The sequence below is a fragment of the Nicotiana tomentosiformis genome, chromosome 7 (assembly GCF_000390325.3).
Source record: "Nicotiana tomentosiformis chromosome 7, ASM39032v3, whole genome shotgun sequence".
In the NCBI taxonomy this organism is placed as follows: domain Eukaryota; kingdom Viridiplantae; phylum Streptophyta; class Magnoliopsida; order Solanales; family Solanaceae; genus Nicotiana; species Nicotiana tomentosiformis.
The window spans coordinates 90402428-90422260 of NC_090818.1; the positions used below are offsets into that span (position 1 = coordinate 90402428).

Genomic DNA, 19833 nt, shown 5'->3' on the forward strand with positions numbered 1-19833 from the left:
TTCTACCCAAGGCCTCAACCACCACATTGGCCTTCCCGCGGGTTGATACAAAATGGTGATATCATAGTCTTTTAACATCTCTAACCACCTCCGCTACTTCAAGTTGAGATTCTTTTGCTTAAACAAGTACTGAATACTCCGATGATATGTGAATACCTCACACGATACACCGTAGAGTTAATGTCTCCAAATATTCAATGCGTTAACAATCGCTGCCAACTCCAAGTCATTAATAGCATAATTCTTCTCATGAACTTTCAACTGCCGCGACGCGTATGCAATCACCCTGCTAGCTTGCATCAATACTGCACCGAGCCCAATACGCGATGCATCATACTACACTATGTAGGATCTTGAACCTGTGGGAAACACCAACATAGGGGTTGTAGTCAAAGCAGTCTTGAGCTTCTAAAAGCTCAACTTGCACTCATTGGACAACCTGAATAGAGCACCCTTCTGGGTCAGTCTAGTCAATGGGGCTGCAATGGATGAAAACCCCTCCACGAACTGGCGATAATAAGCCGCTAAACATAGGAAACTTTGAATCTCGTTCACTGTTCAACCCAGAAAGTTCGTATCACGGCGAGCTTAAGAATCTCTACATTCGTCAACACAAAAGCCTACTTTGGCATCACGAAACCCCAGGTTTGTAGAGAAATTTATAGGGCCTTACAATTAGCCAACCGGTAAAAGTCCTTGGTCACCTCCATCTTATCACTTTCCACATGTCGTAGATTGTCCATGGATTATCGACTTAGTGCGTCAGCCACGACGTTTGCTTTCCCGAGGTGGAATAAAATATCAATATTGTAATCCTTTAACAATTAAAGCCATCTCCACTACCTCAGATTTAATTCCTTTTGCTTGAAAAATGTACTGCAAGCTTTTCTGATCGGTGAATATGTCAACATGAACTCCATATAGATAGTGACGCCACATTTTCAAGGTGAATATAATAGCTAATAGCTCCAAGTCATGAGTTGGGTAATTTTTCTCATGCTTCCTTAGTTGTCTTGAAGAATAAGCAACAACTTTTCCATGTTGCATTAGAACACTGCCCAAGCCCACTTTACAGGCATCACAATATATAATGTACCCTCGGGTCTTTAAAGAAGTGTTAGAGCTGGCACCGAGGTTAACTTTTCCTTCAACTCTCGGAAGCTCTTCTCACAAACATCGGTCCACCGGAATTTTGTTGCCTTATAAGTCAACTTGGTTAATTTAGTAGCTATAGATGAGAAATTTTCCACAATCATTCGATAGTAACCGGCTAAGCCCAAGAAACTATGAACCTCGGTAGGAGTTATGGACCTTGGCGAATTCTTAACTATGTAAACCTTTTGACTATCAACTTGGATACCCTCACCTGACACTATCACTGAGTTTAGCCAGAATAGCCACCTGATACCCTCACCTGACACCTGACCCAAGAAAAGCCACTGAGTTCAGCCAGAACTTGCACTTGGAAAACTTGGCGTACAACTTTTGATCCTGGAGTGTGCGTACGACCTTTTGCAAATGCTCGACATGCTCTGCTTCCGATCGGGAATATACCAAAATATTATCTAGGAACACGATCACAAAAATATCCAAAATTGGCCTGAACACCCAATTCATCGGATCCATAAAAGTCATCGGTGCATTAGTTAGGCCAAATAACATAACGCGTAATCTGTAATGGCCATATCTGGTCCGGAAGGCCGTCTTCAAAATATCTTCTTCCTTAATCCTTAACTGATGATACCTAGATCGTAGATAAATCTTTGAAAAATACTTAGTGTCTTGCAACTAATCGAATAAATCATCAATCCTCAGGAGTGGATACTTGTTCTTAATGGTGACCTATTCAGCTTTCGATAATCAATGCACCTCCTTAACGAATCGTTTTTCTTATGAACCAATAGCACTGGAGCTCCCCACGGGGAAGTACTGGGTCGAATAAAGCCCTTATCGAAAAGATCCTTCAATTTAGCTTTCAATTCCTACAACTCAGCAGGAGCCATTCGATACGGATGGATATATATCAGTTGTGTATCTAGTGGTACATCGATAGCAAACTCGATCTCTCTCAGAAGGGATACCCGAAAGCTCATCAGGAAACACATCAAGAAACCTACTAACAACCAAAACCAACGGGAGGTGGGAGGCTTTGCCTATCCATCTTGAACTCGCACCAAGTGATAGATACACCCCTTTGAAATAATATCCTTAGCCTTAAGGTAAGAAATAAACCTCCCTCTTGGCGCTGCAACATCACCCTTCTATTCAATGACGGATTCTACTGGAAAAAATTAAAGTGAACGACTTTCGCCTAGCAGTCAACATTGGCATAGCACGAAGACAACCAGTTCATCCCCATAATGATATCAAATTCCATCATATCAAACTCATTTAAATCAGCTAAAGTATGATAGTCATGAATCATCACATCGCAACTTGATATACCTTCTAACTATCACGGATTCGCCTACGGGCGTGGACACATCAAATGGCTGATGTCACAATTCAGGTTCTTTACCATATTTACTAGCAACAAATGGAGAAATATACGACAGGGTGGAACCTGGATCTATCAGAGCATATATTTTAATGAAGAATACGGATAATATACCTGTAACCACATCTGGTGATGAGTCTAGGTTCTGTCGCCCCGACAATACATAAATGTGGTTCTGTGGTCCACTAGAGTTAGACGCTCCACCTCTACCTCTACCCCTTCCTACAGATCATTTCATGCCTTGATCATGAGGGCGTGTTGAGGAAGATGAAGCTGCTGCAGATCCTGTTGGCGGCACCATGTTTCCCACATTCTGCACTTGGCAAAAAACACATAACATGACCGAGTTGCCCACAAGAGTAGCATATGTCTGAACCCTGACGGAACTGGCCAAAATGAATCTGACCGGCTAAAATGTGGCACCAGGGGCCTCATCCTACTAGTGTCTCCATCATATTGCGAGCTCTCCCCTCGAGGATTCTGACTCTGATTGAAACTAGTGGATCAGATCGCGACGCTGACCCTGGGATTATGTTGTTGCATTATCTACATGATAAAATTGTTGCAGGGAAAATAGAGGTATGAACTCACCTCAGGACTCCCCCATATCACCTATAGATCGAGCTCTGTTATGTTGGCCCCGATCATGCTCTCGAACAGCTCTCTGCTGCCTTTTTCGATCCACTAAACTCTGCGCATAAGCTTGAATGCGAGCAATGTCCATGTTTGGACTCATAGAAGAAGTGGTACACTCATTGATCAAATGTGGTCCCAAACCACCCACAAATGGATGCACCCTATCCCCCATCTCGGCCACAACCAAAGGAGCATACTTGGCTAAGGAGTTAAATTGCATGTTGTACTCCCGACCACTCATGTTACCCTGCTCCAAACGTAAGAATCTATCTTGATTAGCTCGGCGAAGCTCAATAGGAAAATATTGCTGCAGAAATGCCTTAGAAAGTTCCCTCCATCCTACTAGTGGAGCAAGAGGTCCCCAAGATTTCTCCCATTTTATGTACCAAATCACAACAATATCTCGCAATCTGTATGAGTCATGCTCTATAGACTCTGCATCAGTGGCATGCAATACTCGTAAAGTCTGCTGCATCTGATCTAGAAAATTCTGGGGATCTTCGTTTCGATCTGTTCCTATAAATATTGGGGGTCCAAATTTATGAAATCCCGAACCCTTATACTGACTGCTCTATCCGAGGTGGCAGAGGCCTGAAGTTGGGCCTGAGAGGATACTAATCAATTCAACAATGACACAACTCTTCTCATATCTGGATCATGTTTAGGAACAACCGGGGGAGGAATAGGAGGCTCATTAGCTTTTATTTGCCGTTTCGGGGGTATTGGTATTGTCCCATAGGGGAAGGTGGCACCTGGCTGGTACCTTCTCCTGCTTATTCATTCAATCCCTGAATAATTTCTTGACGTCTTATGGTGGTCATTGCTATAGACATAAATAAGATGGGGATTAGAAATAATTACTTTAGATCTCGCTCTAGCGCACGATCTAGATCAAAATGAAAGGTCTTTACCCTAAATATCTTGTAGCCTCCTATCTATATGTATAGTGTACGACATATGCATAAATAAGACTCTACTAGATACGACTTGTAGACTCCCTAGGACAGACCTATTCTGATACCAAGTTCGTCACACCCCAACCTTGGGAGGTGCGACCGGCACACAACGCCCGAAGTAATAGTACCAAAATTTAAAATGTACACTTCTGATTGTGGAAGAGACTTTAGCATTGATATATTTACACATACACATATACATCTGTCGCCATCAGAGTCATAACCATCTTTTACATATACCCAACCATTAGTCTAGTCTGCAAGCCTCTAAGAGTGTCAAGACCTAATACATGTACACAACTTGGTCGAGAAAGGTACCCATTGTACCCCAAATAACTAGAACATGCACTTCGATACCTAGCGACCTCTGAACAGCTACTTTGAAGAAGTGGAGTGCACAATCAATCAGCTGGATCAAATATCCTCATGAGGAGAGACAACACCGGGTCTATATGTACCTGTGGGTATGAACACAATGCCCAAAGAAAAGGGGTGCCAGTACAAAAGATGTATTGAGGATGTAAAATAGATAACATGTGCAAATCAACAACATAACATAAGAGATAAAAATATGCATGCTTAACCTTGATACCATAGACAAGCCACTTGAGGCGTACACTGGTATAACCACGAAACATGAATGTATGCAAGATTTTGTAAAACCAAGCCACTCTTTGGGGCCATGAATTATATATATATATATATATATATATATATATATATATATATATATATATATATATATATATATATACACACACATACACATACACACATTCAACCACTCTTTGGGGCATATCATCACATTTTACTCCATACCCGACCTCATAAAGTACTCGGTAGTACCCGACCTCAGGAGGTCTCGACTATACCCAGCCTTAATAGGACTCGGCCGCATGAGGGATTGGTAGCCTTACATCAGGTATCACTCCATGCCTGGTCTCATAAAAGATTCGGTTGTTCCCGGCCTTAGGAGGTCTCGGATGTACCCGGTCTTAATAGAACTCGGTGTATCCAGCCTCAAGAGGACTCGTTAGCCTTACATCACACATCATAGTACCCCGGCCACACAAGTACTCCATAATATCTCATATCATATCTTATCATACCCTACTGATTTGTGGCTGAACAATAGGTGTCGTACTTGGCCGACTATAGCGCGCCTCTGTAAAGAAAAATGGATACATATATATAAGTGCAATGAAAGGTAAATTTCAAGGAACTACCAAGATCAACTCAGAATGAATCATACATTCTGACTTCAGAATACTATCTAAAAATACTTCAACTTGAGAGAAACATAATATTAATGGTGAGAATATATATATAAGAACAAAAGAAACGTTACTGAGAAGGGCTTAGAATAAACCAATCTTACAACATATAAATCCTTTAGAGAGAAAGACATTTACACAAAGTCATGCCAAGAAATAAAGTTGTCCTACAAACCTTGTTGAGGAGCTAGCTACTCTTCTATTCGCCTTCGATTTAACATTAGACTATTTGGGGAATTCTAAAGGGGTTTGAGAGCATTTTGGGAGAATTAACGTTGGGGATATCTTCATGAATGAGAGAAAAAGAGCTACACCGCCTATTTATACCATATCAAGCCTAGGAAATTATGTCACTCCCCATGCAAAATGGGTCACCCCGCACCAGCTGCTACGCCCGGTGGGACATATGGCAAATTTTGGCCACATTCAGTCACCCCTTTTGCCCGTTAACATGCCGCCATCTGGTTGGTTATACTTAAACCTCATATATCTTCCAACTTCATATGAGGGGTGTAAAAGAGGACATAGATGACAATAATGCAGAATCGATCGTTACGAAGATGTATGGCGATGTGATTGGGAAACGGTTATGGGAAAGAAAAATGCTCAATTATCGGTCAATAGTTATTTGGAGATATCAAAACAGTACGTTGTACAATCATAGTTAAAGTGGAAAAGATGACACATTTACAACATTTTTAGTTTTAACTTTCCCAAAAACAGATACAACCCACGCTATGTCTACGGAGCCTCTAACAGGAACAAAATAGTGCAATGACAGTGCCGGCAACAAGGCCCCAACTATACCTCAAAACGCTATGTACAAAGGATAGAAGATACAGGACCCCGAAATGAAGTGGGCTCACCAAATCAGCTGAGGAGAGGGTGTGCTGCTATCACTGATCAATACCACCTGCTATGGAACAACCTGTATCCATTAAAGATGAAGCTCCCCCGGCAAAAGGGACGTTAGTATATATGGAATAGTACTAGTATGTAAAACTAAACACCCTCTCAATAGAACAAGCAACAGTGAACGAAGAATAAAATATGAAATCAATAAAAGACTCAAATAGTATCAATGTGTCAAGTTAAGGTTCAAATAGGTCTCGGTAATTTAAGTTGAGATATCTTTAACACCGATACACCACCGTATTTTAGCACGGAGTCCGATCTCAGCCCGACCAGCTAAGCCGTCTCACCCCGAGACGTACACTCACAATACCACCATGTACGCGGCATGGCATCCGATCTCAACCCGATCTGCTAAGCCGTCTCACCACAATGTAGTGTGAATCGACATCACATCGCATCTCGCTAGCAATAATCTCATCCCATTTAAGGGAAAAATAGCTCAACACATCAATCTCATCCCATATAAGTGTCACGACCAAAACCATTGGGCCGCGACGGGCACCCGGTGCCTTACTCAACCGAGTACCAATGTTACATATCATTCTTATCGTACTATGATTGACAATGGGCCAAAAGGGCCGTCATGGGTTAACCAGAATAAACATAAGGGTATACTCAATATAAGATGACCCAATCTGACATAAAAACTTATACATGTGACATATGGCCTATAAGACCAAAATTACATTGAACATAGGCCGACAAGGCCGTAAAATCTTTCACGTACACGACATATGTCTACAAGTCTCTAAGGATACACAAATGTCATAAAGGTCGGGAAAGGGCCCCGCCATACTAATCAATACATATCCTAATCATACTGACCACATAAGCAACTCCGGAGTAAATGGAGCGTTCCAATACCTTTCGCACAGCTGATAGCCTACTTGGAGGACTCTCAACCTATCTATCAGGACCTATGGGCATGAAACGCAGCGTCCCCTGTCAAAGGGACATCATTACAAATAATGTACTGAGTATGTAAGGAATGAAAATCAGTAATCAATAGACATGAGAAAACATGGAGTAAAAGACTAAACATGTATGTCTGAATAACTCTGTGAATCATTAATATTTACAATGTTATGCATATGCGTATAAATATCATACCATGCTTAGGTATATGCGTTCATAACATTATCAAGCCTCTGAGGACATCCCATCATATCATCTCGGCCACTGTGGGCAAATCATCAACGTATACCAGCTGATCAGGTGGTGATGCATATATAATGCCGTAACCTTTTTCCATATCCCATATACATAAATAAATATATATATATATATATATATATATGCGTATATAATGTCATCTGGTCATGAGTCAGTGTACATGTATAAATAAATGCAATACATGAGAAATATGTCAATAAAACATCTCGGAATGGCATAAGACCATTATACTTTTGATTAATGTCATTAAGTAAACTTTATCAACTTACATATTTTCTGAAACTCGTGAACAGATGATAGAATAATAGGACACATTGGGAATCCAGAATATGGGCATCTCTAGTATTTCTATGAATCGGGTCATTTATGGAAGTTGTGCATTTGCTCGTTTCCTTTGTATTGTATTGATCATGCCAAAAAGAAAGAAGGGATAGCCTTAACATACCTGAGCCGATTCTCTTGACAATCCCTCTAACACACGTTGATTGCGACAAAACAAGTAATGGTGGATCGAAGTAGGGGAAAATTCATATGATATTCTTTGAGAAAGATTGCACTGTACTCCCTTAGAATCATAAAATCCATTACTATAACATTACGTAGCCTCGTATGATTTTTGTAGAAAAATCATGTTGCAAACATCTAAACGTTTATGAATGAGTTTGTTGAAGCTTCTTTGAACTTTGTAGAGATATAATAATGAATTAGAGAGGTCTCTTTTAATAGTAGTGTGGGCCCCGCTTATAAGGCTTACTTTAGCCACTTAAAAATCTCTTAAAAATGCCACCTTACACATAAGTTTAAGAGTCATTAAATTGGCTTTAACTTGCTGCCAAGTCTTCATAAACCCACGTGAAGGTTGTCCCCTTAGAATTATCTAAAATCTTCACCTAAATAATTATGCACAAAATCCAATTTACAAATTAATCTCCCACTTAAAAATCTATAATTATTCAATTATCCACATAATTAAGAATTATCTCAAATTACTTAAAATACTACTCACTTTTATACACCTTACTATCATGGTCATGTGGTACCTTGTATGGCACTAGTATATGAAAGCGGGGTATTATAGCTTGGACCGTATTTTATCTCAAAATGTGAAACTTCGACGAAATTCATTTTCTTCAATTTGCTTACCCTCTCACCTTCACGAATTTACTCATCACTTGTTTGAAATAGCATAATGCTTATAATCTCAAAATAATCTCATTCCCGAACTTACGTCAATTAACTTACGACGAAACTTTAACATACGAAAATACGGGATGTAACATCATTCCCCCCTTTGGAACATTAGTCCTCGAATGTTAACTGATGCACTTATCATTATCATAACCTATAGTTATTGCGAATGCTTTGGTACTCTTCTTGCCATCTAGGCAACTGTTCTGTGAATAAATCCAAGGGCCAGGGCATTCCCTACTTTAGGCCTCTTTCTCACACTATGACTTGTCGTCGGAATCTTTTCAATCTCGTAACTGTTATTACCTTTTATCATGCAGCCTGTACGATTCTGACCTTGTAAATGTGCCCATGCGACTCTTCTCTCCTTTTTTCTCCAGCTTTTAGCCAATCTCTAGGCCTCACTTTGTAAACATATACAGAGCTTGATAATATGTCCCTCTGGGCATCTATAAGTACACTGAAGTTCTCTGCTCAGTACTTTGTTGAATTTACAAATATTGCTATATCTTATTGCATAGACCCGGTTATGCATCCGTATGACTTTACTACATCTAGGTAGGTCATACTATACCATAACTCTTACTTTAATTTATCGTTACTAAGGTCTGCTACCAAACTCCAGGGTACTTTCGTTGCTTATCCTATATGTATAAATCTAAGTCCTTTAATACTTCTTCATCACTGTTCATCCTAAGAGTGATGGCTTATTCTCATCTCATACTTTGTAACTTTTATCCATCCTTTGTTGATTCACCTCAGTATTGATCTATAATCTACCATTGATAACTTGACCTTTTATGTAATCACTAGGGCTCACGTCTAATCGGAGAACATCTGAAATGATCAGACTGATCCACCTGGGGCGATACCATGCTTTCATAACCATATTTCATAGCATTCCAATGTGATTCACCTTATGTAGGTATTTTAATCATGTACAATTCATGAAAACAAATCATTACTCAATCGAAGGCCCAAACGTTATCCTTTATCTATCACAATTATACCCTCATTCTACTACCAGAGCAGCATTCCATCTCTTCTAAATGTTACTAGCCTTAGACTCATTTGAGTTCATTCAGGCTATACTGAGCTTTCTATAACTTAGACAAACCATCAGCTCTCTTGTTTTCATGGGCTTAATCACGAGGACTTATCCATTCTCGTTACCTTCTCACTTGTCTTTCCTTATCCTTACTCATGTCTTCCTAAGACCCTGTCGCTCTACCATACTTTAGCTTGCGACCTACACATATCTATTTATACTACTTGCAACCTTCCTTCAGCTTGCTTGCTCCATAGATTTCCTCATGTTATTTTGGAACATCAAGCGAGATATCACATCATCTCTAAATCTTGTTTACTCTCTTAACTAAGCCTCTCGATACATAGAAACCATAGGCTGGAAGATATGCCACTGACGATGCCGCTATCATTCCTGGATACTGAATCCCAACGCTTCTAGCCTTCTATCTGCAGTATGGATTATTCGTAACCTTCTATATTTGAGTATCTCATATGTTGTTCACCTTTACCTTATTTACCTTAAAATCAGGCATCGTATCTTCTCTCTCTTTCATGACCTTGCTTTCACTCAGGTATAGTTCACATCCACAACTTGAAGCTCTATTATAATACTTGCACCTTTGGTGCATACAAAATCCGGTGGGAGCTTCATACTGACTTCTTATGAGGCTGGTACTTTACTAACTGGCTCTAACATAGGGCTGTTATAGAATATGGTTATTGTACTATCTCTCTTGTACCTCTGATATTAAAAGTGATTCTGCAACGTTCTCAATCATGATGTCTATAATTTTCTAGGTTCAATAATCAGACTCCTGATTTACTTCGTTGATGTAACTCTTTAGTTTCCTCTTCCTTCTGATCAGCCTTTATGTAGGCTTAAGCTATCTTCTGATCTGTAGCTCATGGTATTAGTTATTACTTTAGCCTTTCATGGACTCTATAGAATATCCATAATACAATCTTTTAACAATTCAATCCTTTGTCTATGACCTGGACTCAATTCTTTCTTTTAACTTATACCGGAGTCTTCTACGGCTGTATGATTGTCAACATATATGTTGCATGGATAATACTTCGAAATCTTGAGTGCATTCATAACGTAAATCACTCTTGATCATTGATCGAATAATTCCTTTCATTCCTTCTTAGCTTTCTTTAAACGTAAGATATTACCTTTCCTGGTCTTTCTGCCCCCTTGTTGCATGCATACTTATCTTATCTTAGTTCCCAGGCATGCCAGAGTTTTCGTGCAACTCATATGATCTTGAATTGTACTTTTGATTTTTACTTCCCGTTCATTTGCCACGGCAGGTGTCACATTCTTATGGAGTGCATACAATGTTGTTGTGAGACTGTTGTTACAAGACCATTTCCTCTTTAGGTTACTGAGCTTAGGTTGAAGCCTTCTTCCTTATTTCCTTAGCTATACTGTTGTTGTAGTATTTAGGGAGGACCCTCTGACTCTTGTAAAGATGTGAGTTTATTATATTGTTTACTCGATGAAATTTTTGATGTCCTTCCTCGCCTATAATTATCCGTAGTTACTTACCTCCACGCCCTTGTACTTGTAGGGTTGCTTCTGAGCTGATATTTTGATTGTCTTCCCAGTGGCACTCCCTTTTATCTCGGTAACACTCATACGGTACCTTTAACTACCCCAATTCCTATCTGAATATTTCTTAAGGATCACGATGTCATATCTGCGAGACTGAATTCCCCTTGTTGGGGCTCACTATGTTTATCTTCCACGATCTATTGATTTGTCTGTATCCTCTTGTCTAGCCATAACTAGGCTCTTCCTGAATCAACTACTAACTACCCGTTGGCCCATTCTCATATGTATTTTTTTTGCGTAATCCCTCTTGGTTTATTCCCTTTGGCTTAACTTGCATGTCGCATTGACTCCTTATTTATCAATAACATTTGGGGTAGGAACCCTTACTTCCTTTCCTTGATGTCGTGCTTGCTTAATATTTTGGAATTGTAGCATATCTGTAGGATTTGAATAAGTGCAATCTCATCCCTTTCTCATTTTTATCGCATTGTTCCTTTATAATTACTAGAACCACTTAATTCTGACTTAATGCCACATCACTCCATATTTTCCCCTTTAGGGGAGTACTAAGAGTTGGAGCCACGACGATCTACCTATAGATGTTTTACCTTTTCATCTTTGGCATCTTTTCACATCATCGATGACCCTTACTCGCCTTGCGGTAATCCTTCTATACCATGGATAACAAAATTCCTTACTCGCGGGGGTGACACTTAGTTTAATACAGCCCCTTAAGCTTAACTTTGCTCACATTGATTGCTTTAGGGAAGCTTCTTCCTAAATGACCTTTAAAGGTTATTCTTCTATCGTCCATTCTATTATCGCCAGAACAAAATCTCTAAAATTCTCATGATGCCGACTATTATCAAATTACTCAGTATTTAATTCATGTTTAGTTTATCTTGTTCACCAGCCCATACTGATTTTTATTACTCTAGAGTCTAACTTTTCCTTCTGGTAGTCGCGTTGGAGTCACGAGCTTATTTCTTGAAATGAGGATATGACTTTATGGCCTATACTCTTTTGTTATCTCAAGGCCTGTCAGCTCTCGTCTTTCCCTTCACTTGACTATAGACTCTGGAATACTGCCATTTTTCGATCTACCATTTTTATCCATGTATCACATCTTACTCATAATGCTTCATTATCTCTCTTCTTATCTCCCTGCTAATATTTTTGTCTATCACCTTATTCTGAAAACTTCAACAAGACATTCTTTTGCTTTTAGCTCCCCTTTGCTCCATCCATTGGCTCTTTGGGTTGCCTAACATTCTCTCCCTACTAGGGACGGGAGCCACACTAAGGTAATATTTATCCCTTTAAGGCTTCCAGAGCCTATATTTGTAGTACTCATATCTAGATATACTATTTTAGAGTGCACCATCTGGGTGTCTCACAAAAAGATCTACTAGCACATTTGCAATACCCTTCGGAAATGTCAGCTAACGCTAACAATCCATTCACCATTTTGGGTTACTCTAACCCCATTCGGATCCTGATATCTCGTCCTTCTCTTAAACTACACCTGTCAGCCCCCATAGGGCATAAATGAGATAGGTGTCTCTATTATCATTGAAGGTAACTCAAAAGGCTTGTACTCATCTACCTGAATTATAAATACTGATAATCTTCATTAGCTGGGTACCTCGTACCCTTTTTCACCTTACTATTGTTACTTGTAGAATCTTATAACTATCTCCTGAATGTTTCATTGCTTTTCACCATATGGGTAGATATTCTTACCTTAAGGCTCCTTATCAAGTAGCTTACATACATGTTCTACTGAAAACTTCACATTAACTCATCATAAGCAGGATGCAAAAATTGAGTTCCTCTGACTTAACTCTTCCACAGCTATATCTCTTAACAACCATCTTTCTGGATGTAGGTATCGTTGTATTATGAATAAGATAGAGTTTAGAAAATTGAGTTCTTACAACTGAGCTCTACCACACGATCTAGAGTAAGAAGAAAGAGTGATAGTCCTAAATGCCCTGTAGCCTCCTGCTTATAAGTGTGGTGCACAACACACCCATAAACAAGACTCTACTAGACACGACTTGTAGACTCCCTGGGATAGAACTACTCTAATACCACTTTTGTCACGACCGAAACCCATGGGCCACGATGGGCATCCGGTGCCTTACTCAACCGAGTACCAACGTTACATATCATTCTTATCGTACTGTCAATGGCAATGGCCCAAACGGGCCTTCATGGGTTAACCAGAATAAACATAAGGGAATACTCAATATAAGACGACCCAATCTGACATAAAAACTTATACATGTGACATAGGGCCTATAAGACCAATATTACACTGAACATAGGCCGACAAGGCCATAAAATATTTCACATACATGACATATGTCTACAAGCCTCTAAGGATACATAAATGTCATAAATGTCGGAATAGGGCCCCGCCATACTAATCAATACATATCCTAATCATACTGACCACATAAGCAACTCTGGAGCAAATGGAGCGCACCAATACCTTTCGCTGAGCTGATAGCCTACTTGGAGGACTCTCAACCTGTCTATCAGGACCTGCGGGCATGAAACGCAGCGTCCCCCAGCAAAGTGACGTTAGTATAAATAATGTACCGAGTATGTAAGGAATGAAAATCAGTAAACAATAAACATGAGAAAACATGGAGTAAAAGACTCGACATGTATGTCTGAATAACTCTGTGAATCATTAATATTTACAATGTCATGCATATGCATATAAATATCATACCATGCTTAGGTATATGTGTTCATAACATCATCAAGCCTCTGAGGGTATCCCATCATATCATCTCGGCCACTGTGGACAAATCATCAACGTATACCAGCTGATCAGGTGGTGATACGTATATAATGTCGTAACCTATTATCATATCCCATATATATATATCTACGCATATATGACGACATCTGGTCATGGGTCAATGTACATGTATAAATAAATGCAATGCATGAGAAATGCATCAATAAAACCTCTCGGAACGTCATAAGACCATTATGCCTTTGATTAATGTCATAAAGTAAACTTTATCAACTTACGTATTTTCTGAAACCCATGAACAGATGATAGAATAATAGGACATATGGGGAATCAAGAATATGGGCATCTCTATTATTTCTATGAATCGAGTCATTTGTGGAAGTTGTGCATTTGCTCATTTCGTTTGTATCGTATTGATCATTCCAAAAAGAAAGAAAGGATAGCCTTGACATACCTGAGCCGATTCTCTCGACAATCCCTCTAACACACATTGATTGCGACAAAATATGTAACGGCGGATCGAAGTAGGGGAAATTCCGTATGATATTCTTTGAGAAAGATTGCACCGTACTCCCTTAGAATTGTTGTAACACCCTAGAAAAAAAATTAAAAGTTCATAAGTGTAAGGCCTGGTAAAATTTGCGAAGAAAATAATGTTTTATGGTGCTGGACTAGGCTTACGTGTTTGAGGGTTATAGAAATTCTTTGCGGCGAGCTTGCTCGCCGTGGCTCAAACTTTTTGGGTTGAACAATGCACAAGAATGAAAAGGAAAATTTTTGGCTGAAAAATATAATTCTGCGGTCCATTATGCGATCGCAGAATCACTCTGCGGGCCGCATAATGGCCGCAGAAGTGAGCAGGAGAAGGGCCAGTCCGGGGAAATTATGCGGTCGATTATGCGACTGCATTACTATTTTGCGGTGCATTATGTGATCGCATAACAGTTATGCGGACCGTATAGTGACCGCATACACAGACAGATTTTGGCCAACTTTGGACACCAATATGCGACCAATATGCGGTCGCATATGCAACCGCAGAACCTGTTCCGGAGCTTCATTTTTGAGTTTTTAAAACCCGACCCTACTTCTTTAAATACACGTTTTGGGCCATTTTTAAGAGATAATCTGACATTTTAGAGTGAGAGAGGGTGCCCTGGAGTGAGAAGGTGTTCTCCAATAATTGTTCTTCAATTCTTGCCCAAGTTTTGGAAGATTAAGAAGGAAAACTCACTAGGTCTTCATCCTAGAGGTAAGATTCTACACCCTAACCCTCAATTTCGAATTTTGTGTAGAAATGGATAATAAGGAAGATAATTTCTGGGCAAGAGGGTTGGTTATTGTACATGCATGTGTTATCAAGGGGTGTAGAAAGATTCTTGCGCTAAAAATGGTAAAGGTTGGGTTGTGGGATGATGGAATCCTCCATAAAAGGATATTGAAACCTTAATGCACATCTAGTGTTTGATAAAATACTCAAATGAGCTAGAACCATGATCATCTTCCTAATTTTGGTTTAATTTGTTATATTTCTAAAATAGATTGAAGTTGCTAAGAATTTCGGAATATTTAGAGTGTAAGGAAGTTCAAGTGAGGTATGTTGGCTAAACTCTTCTTTAAGAGTTGGAATTCTCATTATCCTTGTGAGTTCCGAGATGTTGATTATAAATCGAGTATTCCACTCAGCTTTGTGATGAAGATATATGTTCAATTCGTATTTCAAATGCTCTTATCATATTGCATTATAAATTGAGGATGTGTCCCAAACTATGGATTACGTATCCACATGTTATAATTTCTAGTCGTGATTTATGTGAAAGGTATTATGCCAAGTTGTGTAGAGATTGTGATTGTGATACACCTCCACCCGCATACATTGGGGTGAGGCGGCATGATCGCTTTGTGTGGGGATTATGGTAGAGAGATCGTGATTGTGATACACCTCCACCCGCATATATATTGGGGTGACGGGGCATGACCGCTTTGTGTAGGAATTATGATATTATAGGACTGCACCTCCACCCGCTTACATTGGGGTGAGGCGGTACGACCGCTTTGTGTATAGTTTTGGTATTGTTGTGGCACCACCACCCGCATACATTGGGGTGAGGCGGCATAGCCGTTTGTGTAAGTTCTTAGTACTGTGGTTATATATCCACCCGCATACATTGGGGTGAGGCGGCAGGGCCGCTTGATTAGAGTTGTGGTATTGTACGTACACCTCCTCCTGCATACATCGGGTGAGGCGGCAGGGCCGCTTTGTGTGAAGATGGTTACATAGGATCTCATCTTAAATCCTATAAATGTTGTTGATAGCTTTTAATAAGCTTGCTATGGTTGAGATAGTTATCTATATTATTCTATTGCCGCACTGGTTCATCATAATTATCTTGTATTTCTAAATTCTTAAATTGGTGTTTAGTTTTCATACTAGTACTATTCGACGGTACTAACGTCCCTTTTGCCGGGGGCGCTGCATCTTTAAATGGATGCAGGTGATTCCACAGCAGGAGACATTGATCAGTGATAGCAGTGCACCTTCTTCGCAGCTGACTTGGTGAGCCCCACTTCATCCCGGGGTCATGTATCTTTTGATCTTTATGTATTATGGTTGAGGTATAGCCGGGGCCTTGTTGCCGGCATTATCATTGTACTCTTATTTATCCATAGAGGCTCCGTAGACATAGTGTGGGTCGTGTATTGGTGTTGGGAAAAGACAAACTATATTATGTTGTGGTTGTATTACTTGTCCATTTAAGACTTTAAAAATGATGAAACTATTGGTAAGAAATTGGTAATTGCAGACATGACCACTTTATTGTTTAATTAAGGAAAACATATATTCTCTTTATTCATGAATGAGTTTGGGTAGAAGGAATCTAATAGGCTTGCTCGGTCGGGTTCACTCGGTTGAGCACCGATCGCGCTCCTCGGTTTTTGGGGCGTGACAATTGCAAAATCCCGTTACTATAACATTACGTAGTCTCGTATGATTTTTGTAGCAAAATCACGTTGCTAACATCTAATCTTTTATAAGAGAGTTTGCTGAAGCTTCTTTGAACTTTGTAGAGATTCAATAATGAATTAGAGAGGTCTCTTTTAATAGTGGTGTGGGCCCTACTTATAAGACTTACTTTAGCCACTTAATAATCTCTTAAAAATGACTCCTTACTCATAATTTTAAGAGTCATTAAATTGGCTTTAACTTTCTGCCAAGTCTTCATAAACCCACGTGAAGATTGTCCCCTTAGAATTATCCAAAATCTTCACCTAAATAATTATCCACAAAATCCAATTTACAAATTAATCTCCCACTTAAAAATCTATAATTATCTAATTATTCACATAATTAAGAATTATCTCAAATTACTTGAAATACTACTCACTTTTATACACCTTACTATCATGGTCATGTGGTACCTTGTATGGCACTAGTACATGAATATGGGGTATTATACCTTGGACCGTATTTTATCTCAAAATGTCAAACTTCGACGAAATTTATTTTCTTCGATTTGCTTACCCTCTCACATTCACGAATTTACTCATCACTTGTTTGAAATAGCATAATGCTTATAATCTCAAAATAATCTCATTCCCGAACTTACGTAGATTAACTTACGACAAAACTTTAACATACGAAAATACGGGATGTAACAATAAGGGGAAACAATCTCATCACATTAACACAGGTATTTACCCCTCAGTCACTCCTACACCGGCACGTGTAGTTTCGGGGTTAGGTTATTCCGACCTACCCTTCCTCGGTGGCTAAACGATACTCCCAAGGCATTTATTATTAAGAGTATTTACCACTCAATTCATATTCTTTTACATGTTATTCATTTTATTGGCATCATTGACGATAACACAATATCATTCTTGGCACATTGGCCGTACTTCATAATTCAAGCTCACTTTTCCATTTTCAAACATTATCATGGATAATCAACAAGTCCTTTCAAATTAAGACTTTAAAATTATACTTGAGCAAATTAGGGTCTTAGGCACATATGATCTCTTATACAATTTGATGTGATCACTTTCATTTGGACTTGACTTGAAGTCACAATATTTTAATACATACTCATACTTCGAATACTCTCCCGAAGAATAGCATAGTATGATAAGAACATTCTGGAACATATTTTGAACATATTATACATCATCTGATGCCAAACTTATTCAGAAAAGTCAATGCATAATGGACAACTCGGGACTTACAAGATCATCATGGGAATTCAATTCTAAGAGAGGAGTTTAGCCAACATATCTTACCTCGAGCTTTTTAATTTACTAAAATGTTTTGGAGATACTAGCCACTTCGATCTATTTAGAGATATAGCAAAATTGAACACAAATTAGGAAGGAGTTCATAATTCTAGCTCACTTGAGTATTTTACCAAACACTAGGCGTGCATTAAGGCTTTAAGGTCCTCCTAAGATGGATTCTTTCACCCCACTACCCAAAGTTCGCCCAAAAGAGCTCAACAATCTCCCCACTACCCTAGATGGTACATGCATGTAAAATAAACAACTCCCACACCCAAGAATTGCATTACTAATTACCCATTTTTAGTTAAATTCTGAAATTAAGGGTTAGGGTATAGAATCTTACCTTTTGGTTGAAGACCTTGTGAGTTATTCTAGAGAAATCTTCAAGGTTTGAACAAAGATTGATGTACAAATGACTTAGAACTCCACTTCTCACTCTAGACCACCTTCCTCTCTCTCTAAAATGTAAGTTTGAACCTTCTAAAATGACCCTTAACATTGTTTTATAAGAATGGAGTCGGGTTTATAAAATCAGAAAAATGAATCTATGAAACACAATTTGTAGACGCATATGTGACTGCATAATGCTTTTGGGGTCCGCAAAATGGGCCGTGAAATGGCCCTCCGGAACTGGGCAATTCTGCCCCCACTCTGTGGCCATTATGCGGTCCACTGACCTATTATGTGGTCGCATAATGCGCCGCAGAACCTCCCTCCAGAAAATGTTCATGCTGGTTCCACGGTCGATGTGATGCCCGCGAAATGGTTGTGCGATCGCATAGTGATCGCACAATATCACCCAAACTTTGCCCAACTTTTTGCTTCATTCTGCGGCTGCATAGTGGGCCGCAGAAATGTCCTTTTCTACCAAAACTTTTCCTTCACTCCCCACCGGACTGTTCAACCTAAAAAGTCTGTACTGCATATCAACACATAAGCCTACTACGGCACCACAAAACCCTGAGTTTTTAGGAAAAATTTACGGGGTCATACAACGTACTGACTGGTATCACTAGCGGAGAGATGGCAAACATGGTGGGAAAGGTACTGGAAAGTCATAAGATCACTTTCCATGAAGATGAGCTGCCAGCGAATGGATTGAGTCATAACAAAGCATTGCACATCACTTTACAATATAAAGATAAGTTCATTGCTCGAGTTTTGATTGATGGGGGTTCAATTCTAAATATATGCCCTCTAACTAATCTGAAAAGTTTGGGCATAGGTATACCAGAGGTACGGATGGGAAGCATGAATGCGGAAGTGTTCGATGGGTCTTAAAGAGCTACTATTGGAGAGATTAACCTGGACCTAAAGATGGGCCCGACTTGGTTCGATGTTGAATTCCAGGTGCTGGATATATCCTCTACCTATAACTTGTTGTTGGGATGACCATGGATGCACGTGGCTAGGGCAGTCTCTTCTACTCTGCATCAGGCCATGAAGTTCGAGTGGAATCACCAAGAGGTAGTTATCCACGGTATGGAAGTAATCTTATCTATACCAACAAAACTGTGCCAACAATTGAAAGTAGAGGGAAGTTGGGAGGAAAAACATTC

At 39.5% G+C, this 19833-nt stretch overlaps 1 protein-coding gene across 1 annotated transcript; it reads right to left on the reverse strand.

Moving 5' to 3' along the window:
- Positions 1 to 3089: 3089 nt before the first annotated feature.
- On the reverse strand, positions 3090 to 3608 carry LOC138895985 (uncharacterized). The gene has a single exon (XM_070180754.1). The coding sequence runs from the start codon at positions 3606 to 3608 to the stop codon at positions 3090 to 3092; it is 519 nt and encodes a 172-aa protein (XP_070036855.1).
- Positions 3609 to 19833: the final 16225 nt, after the last annotated feature.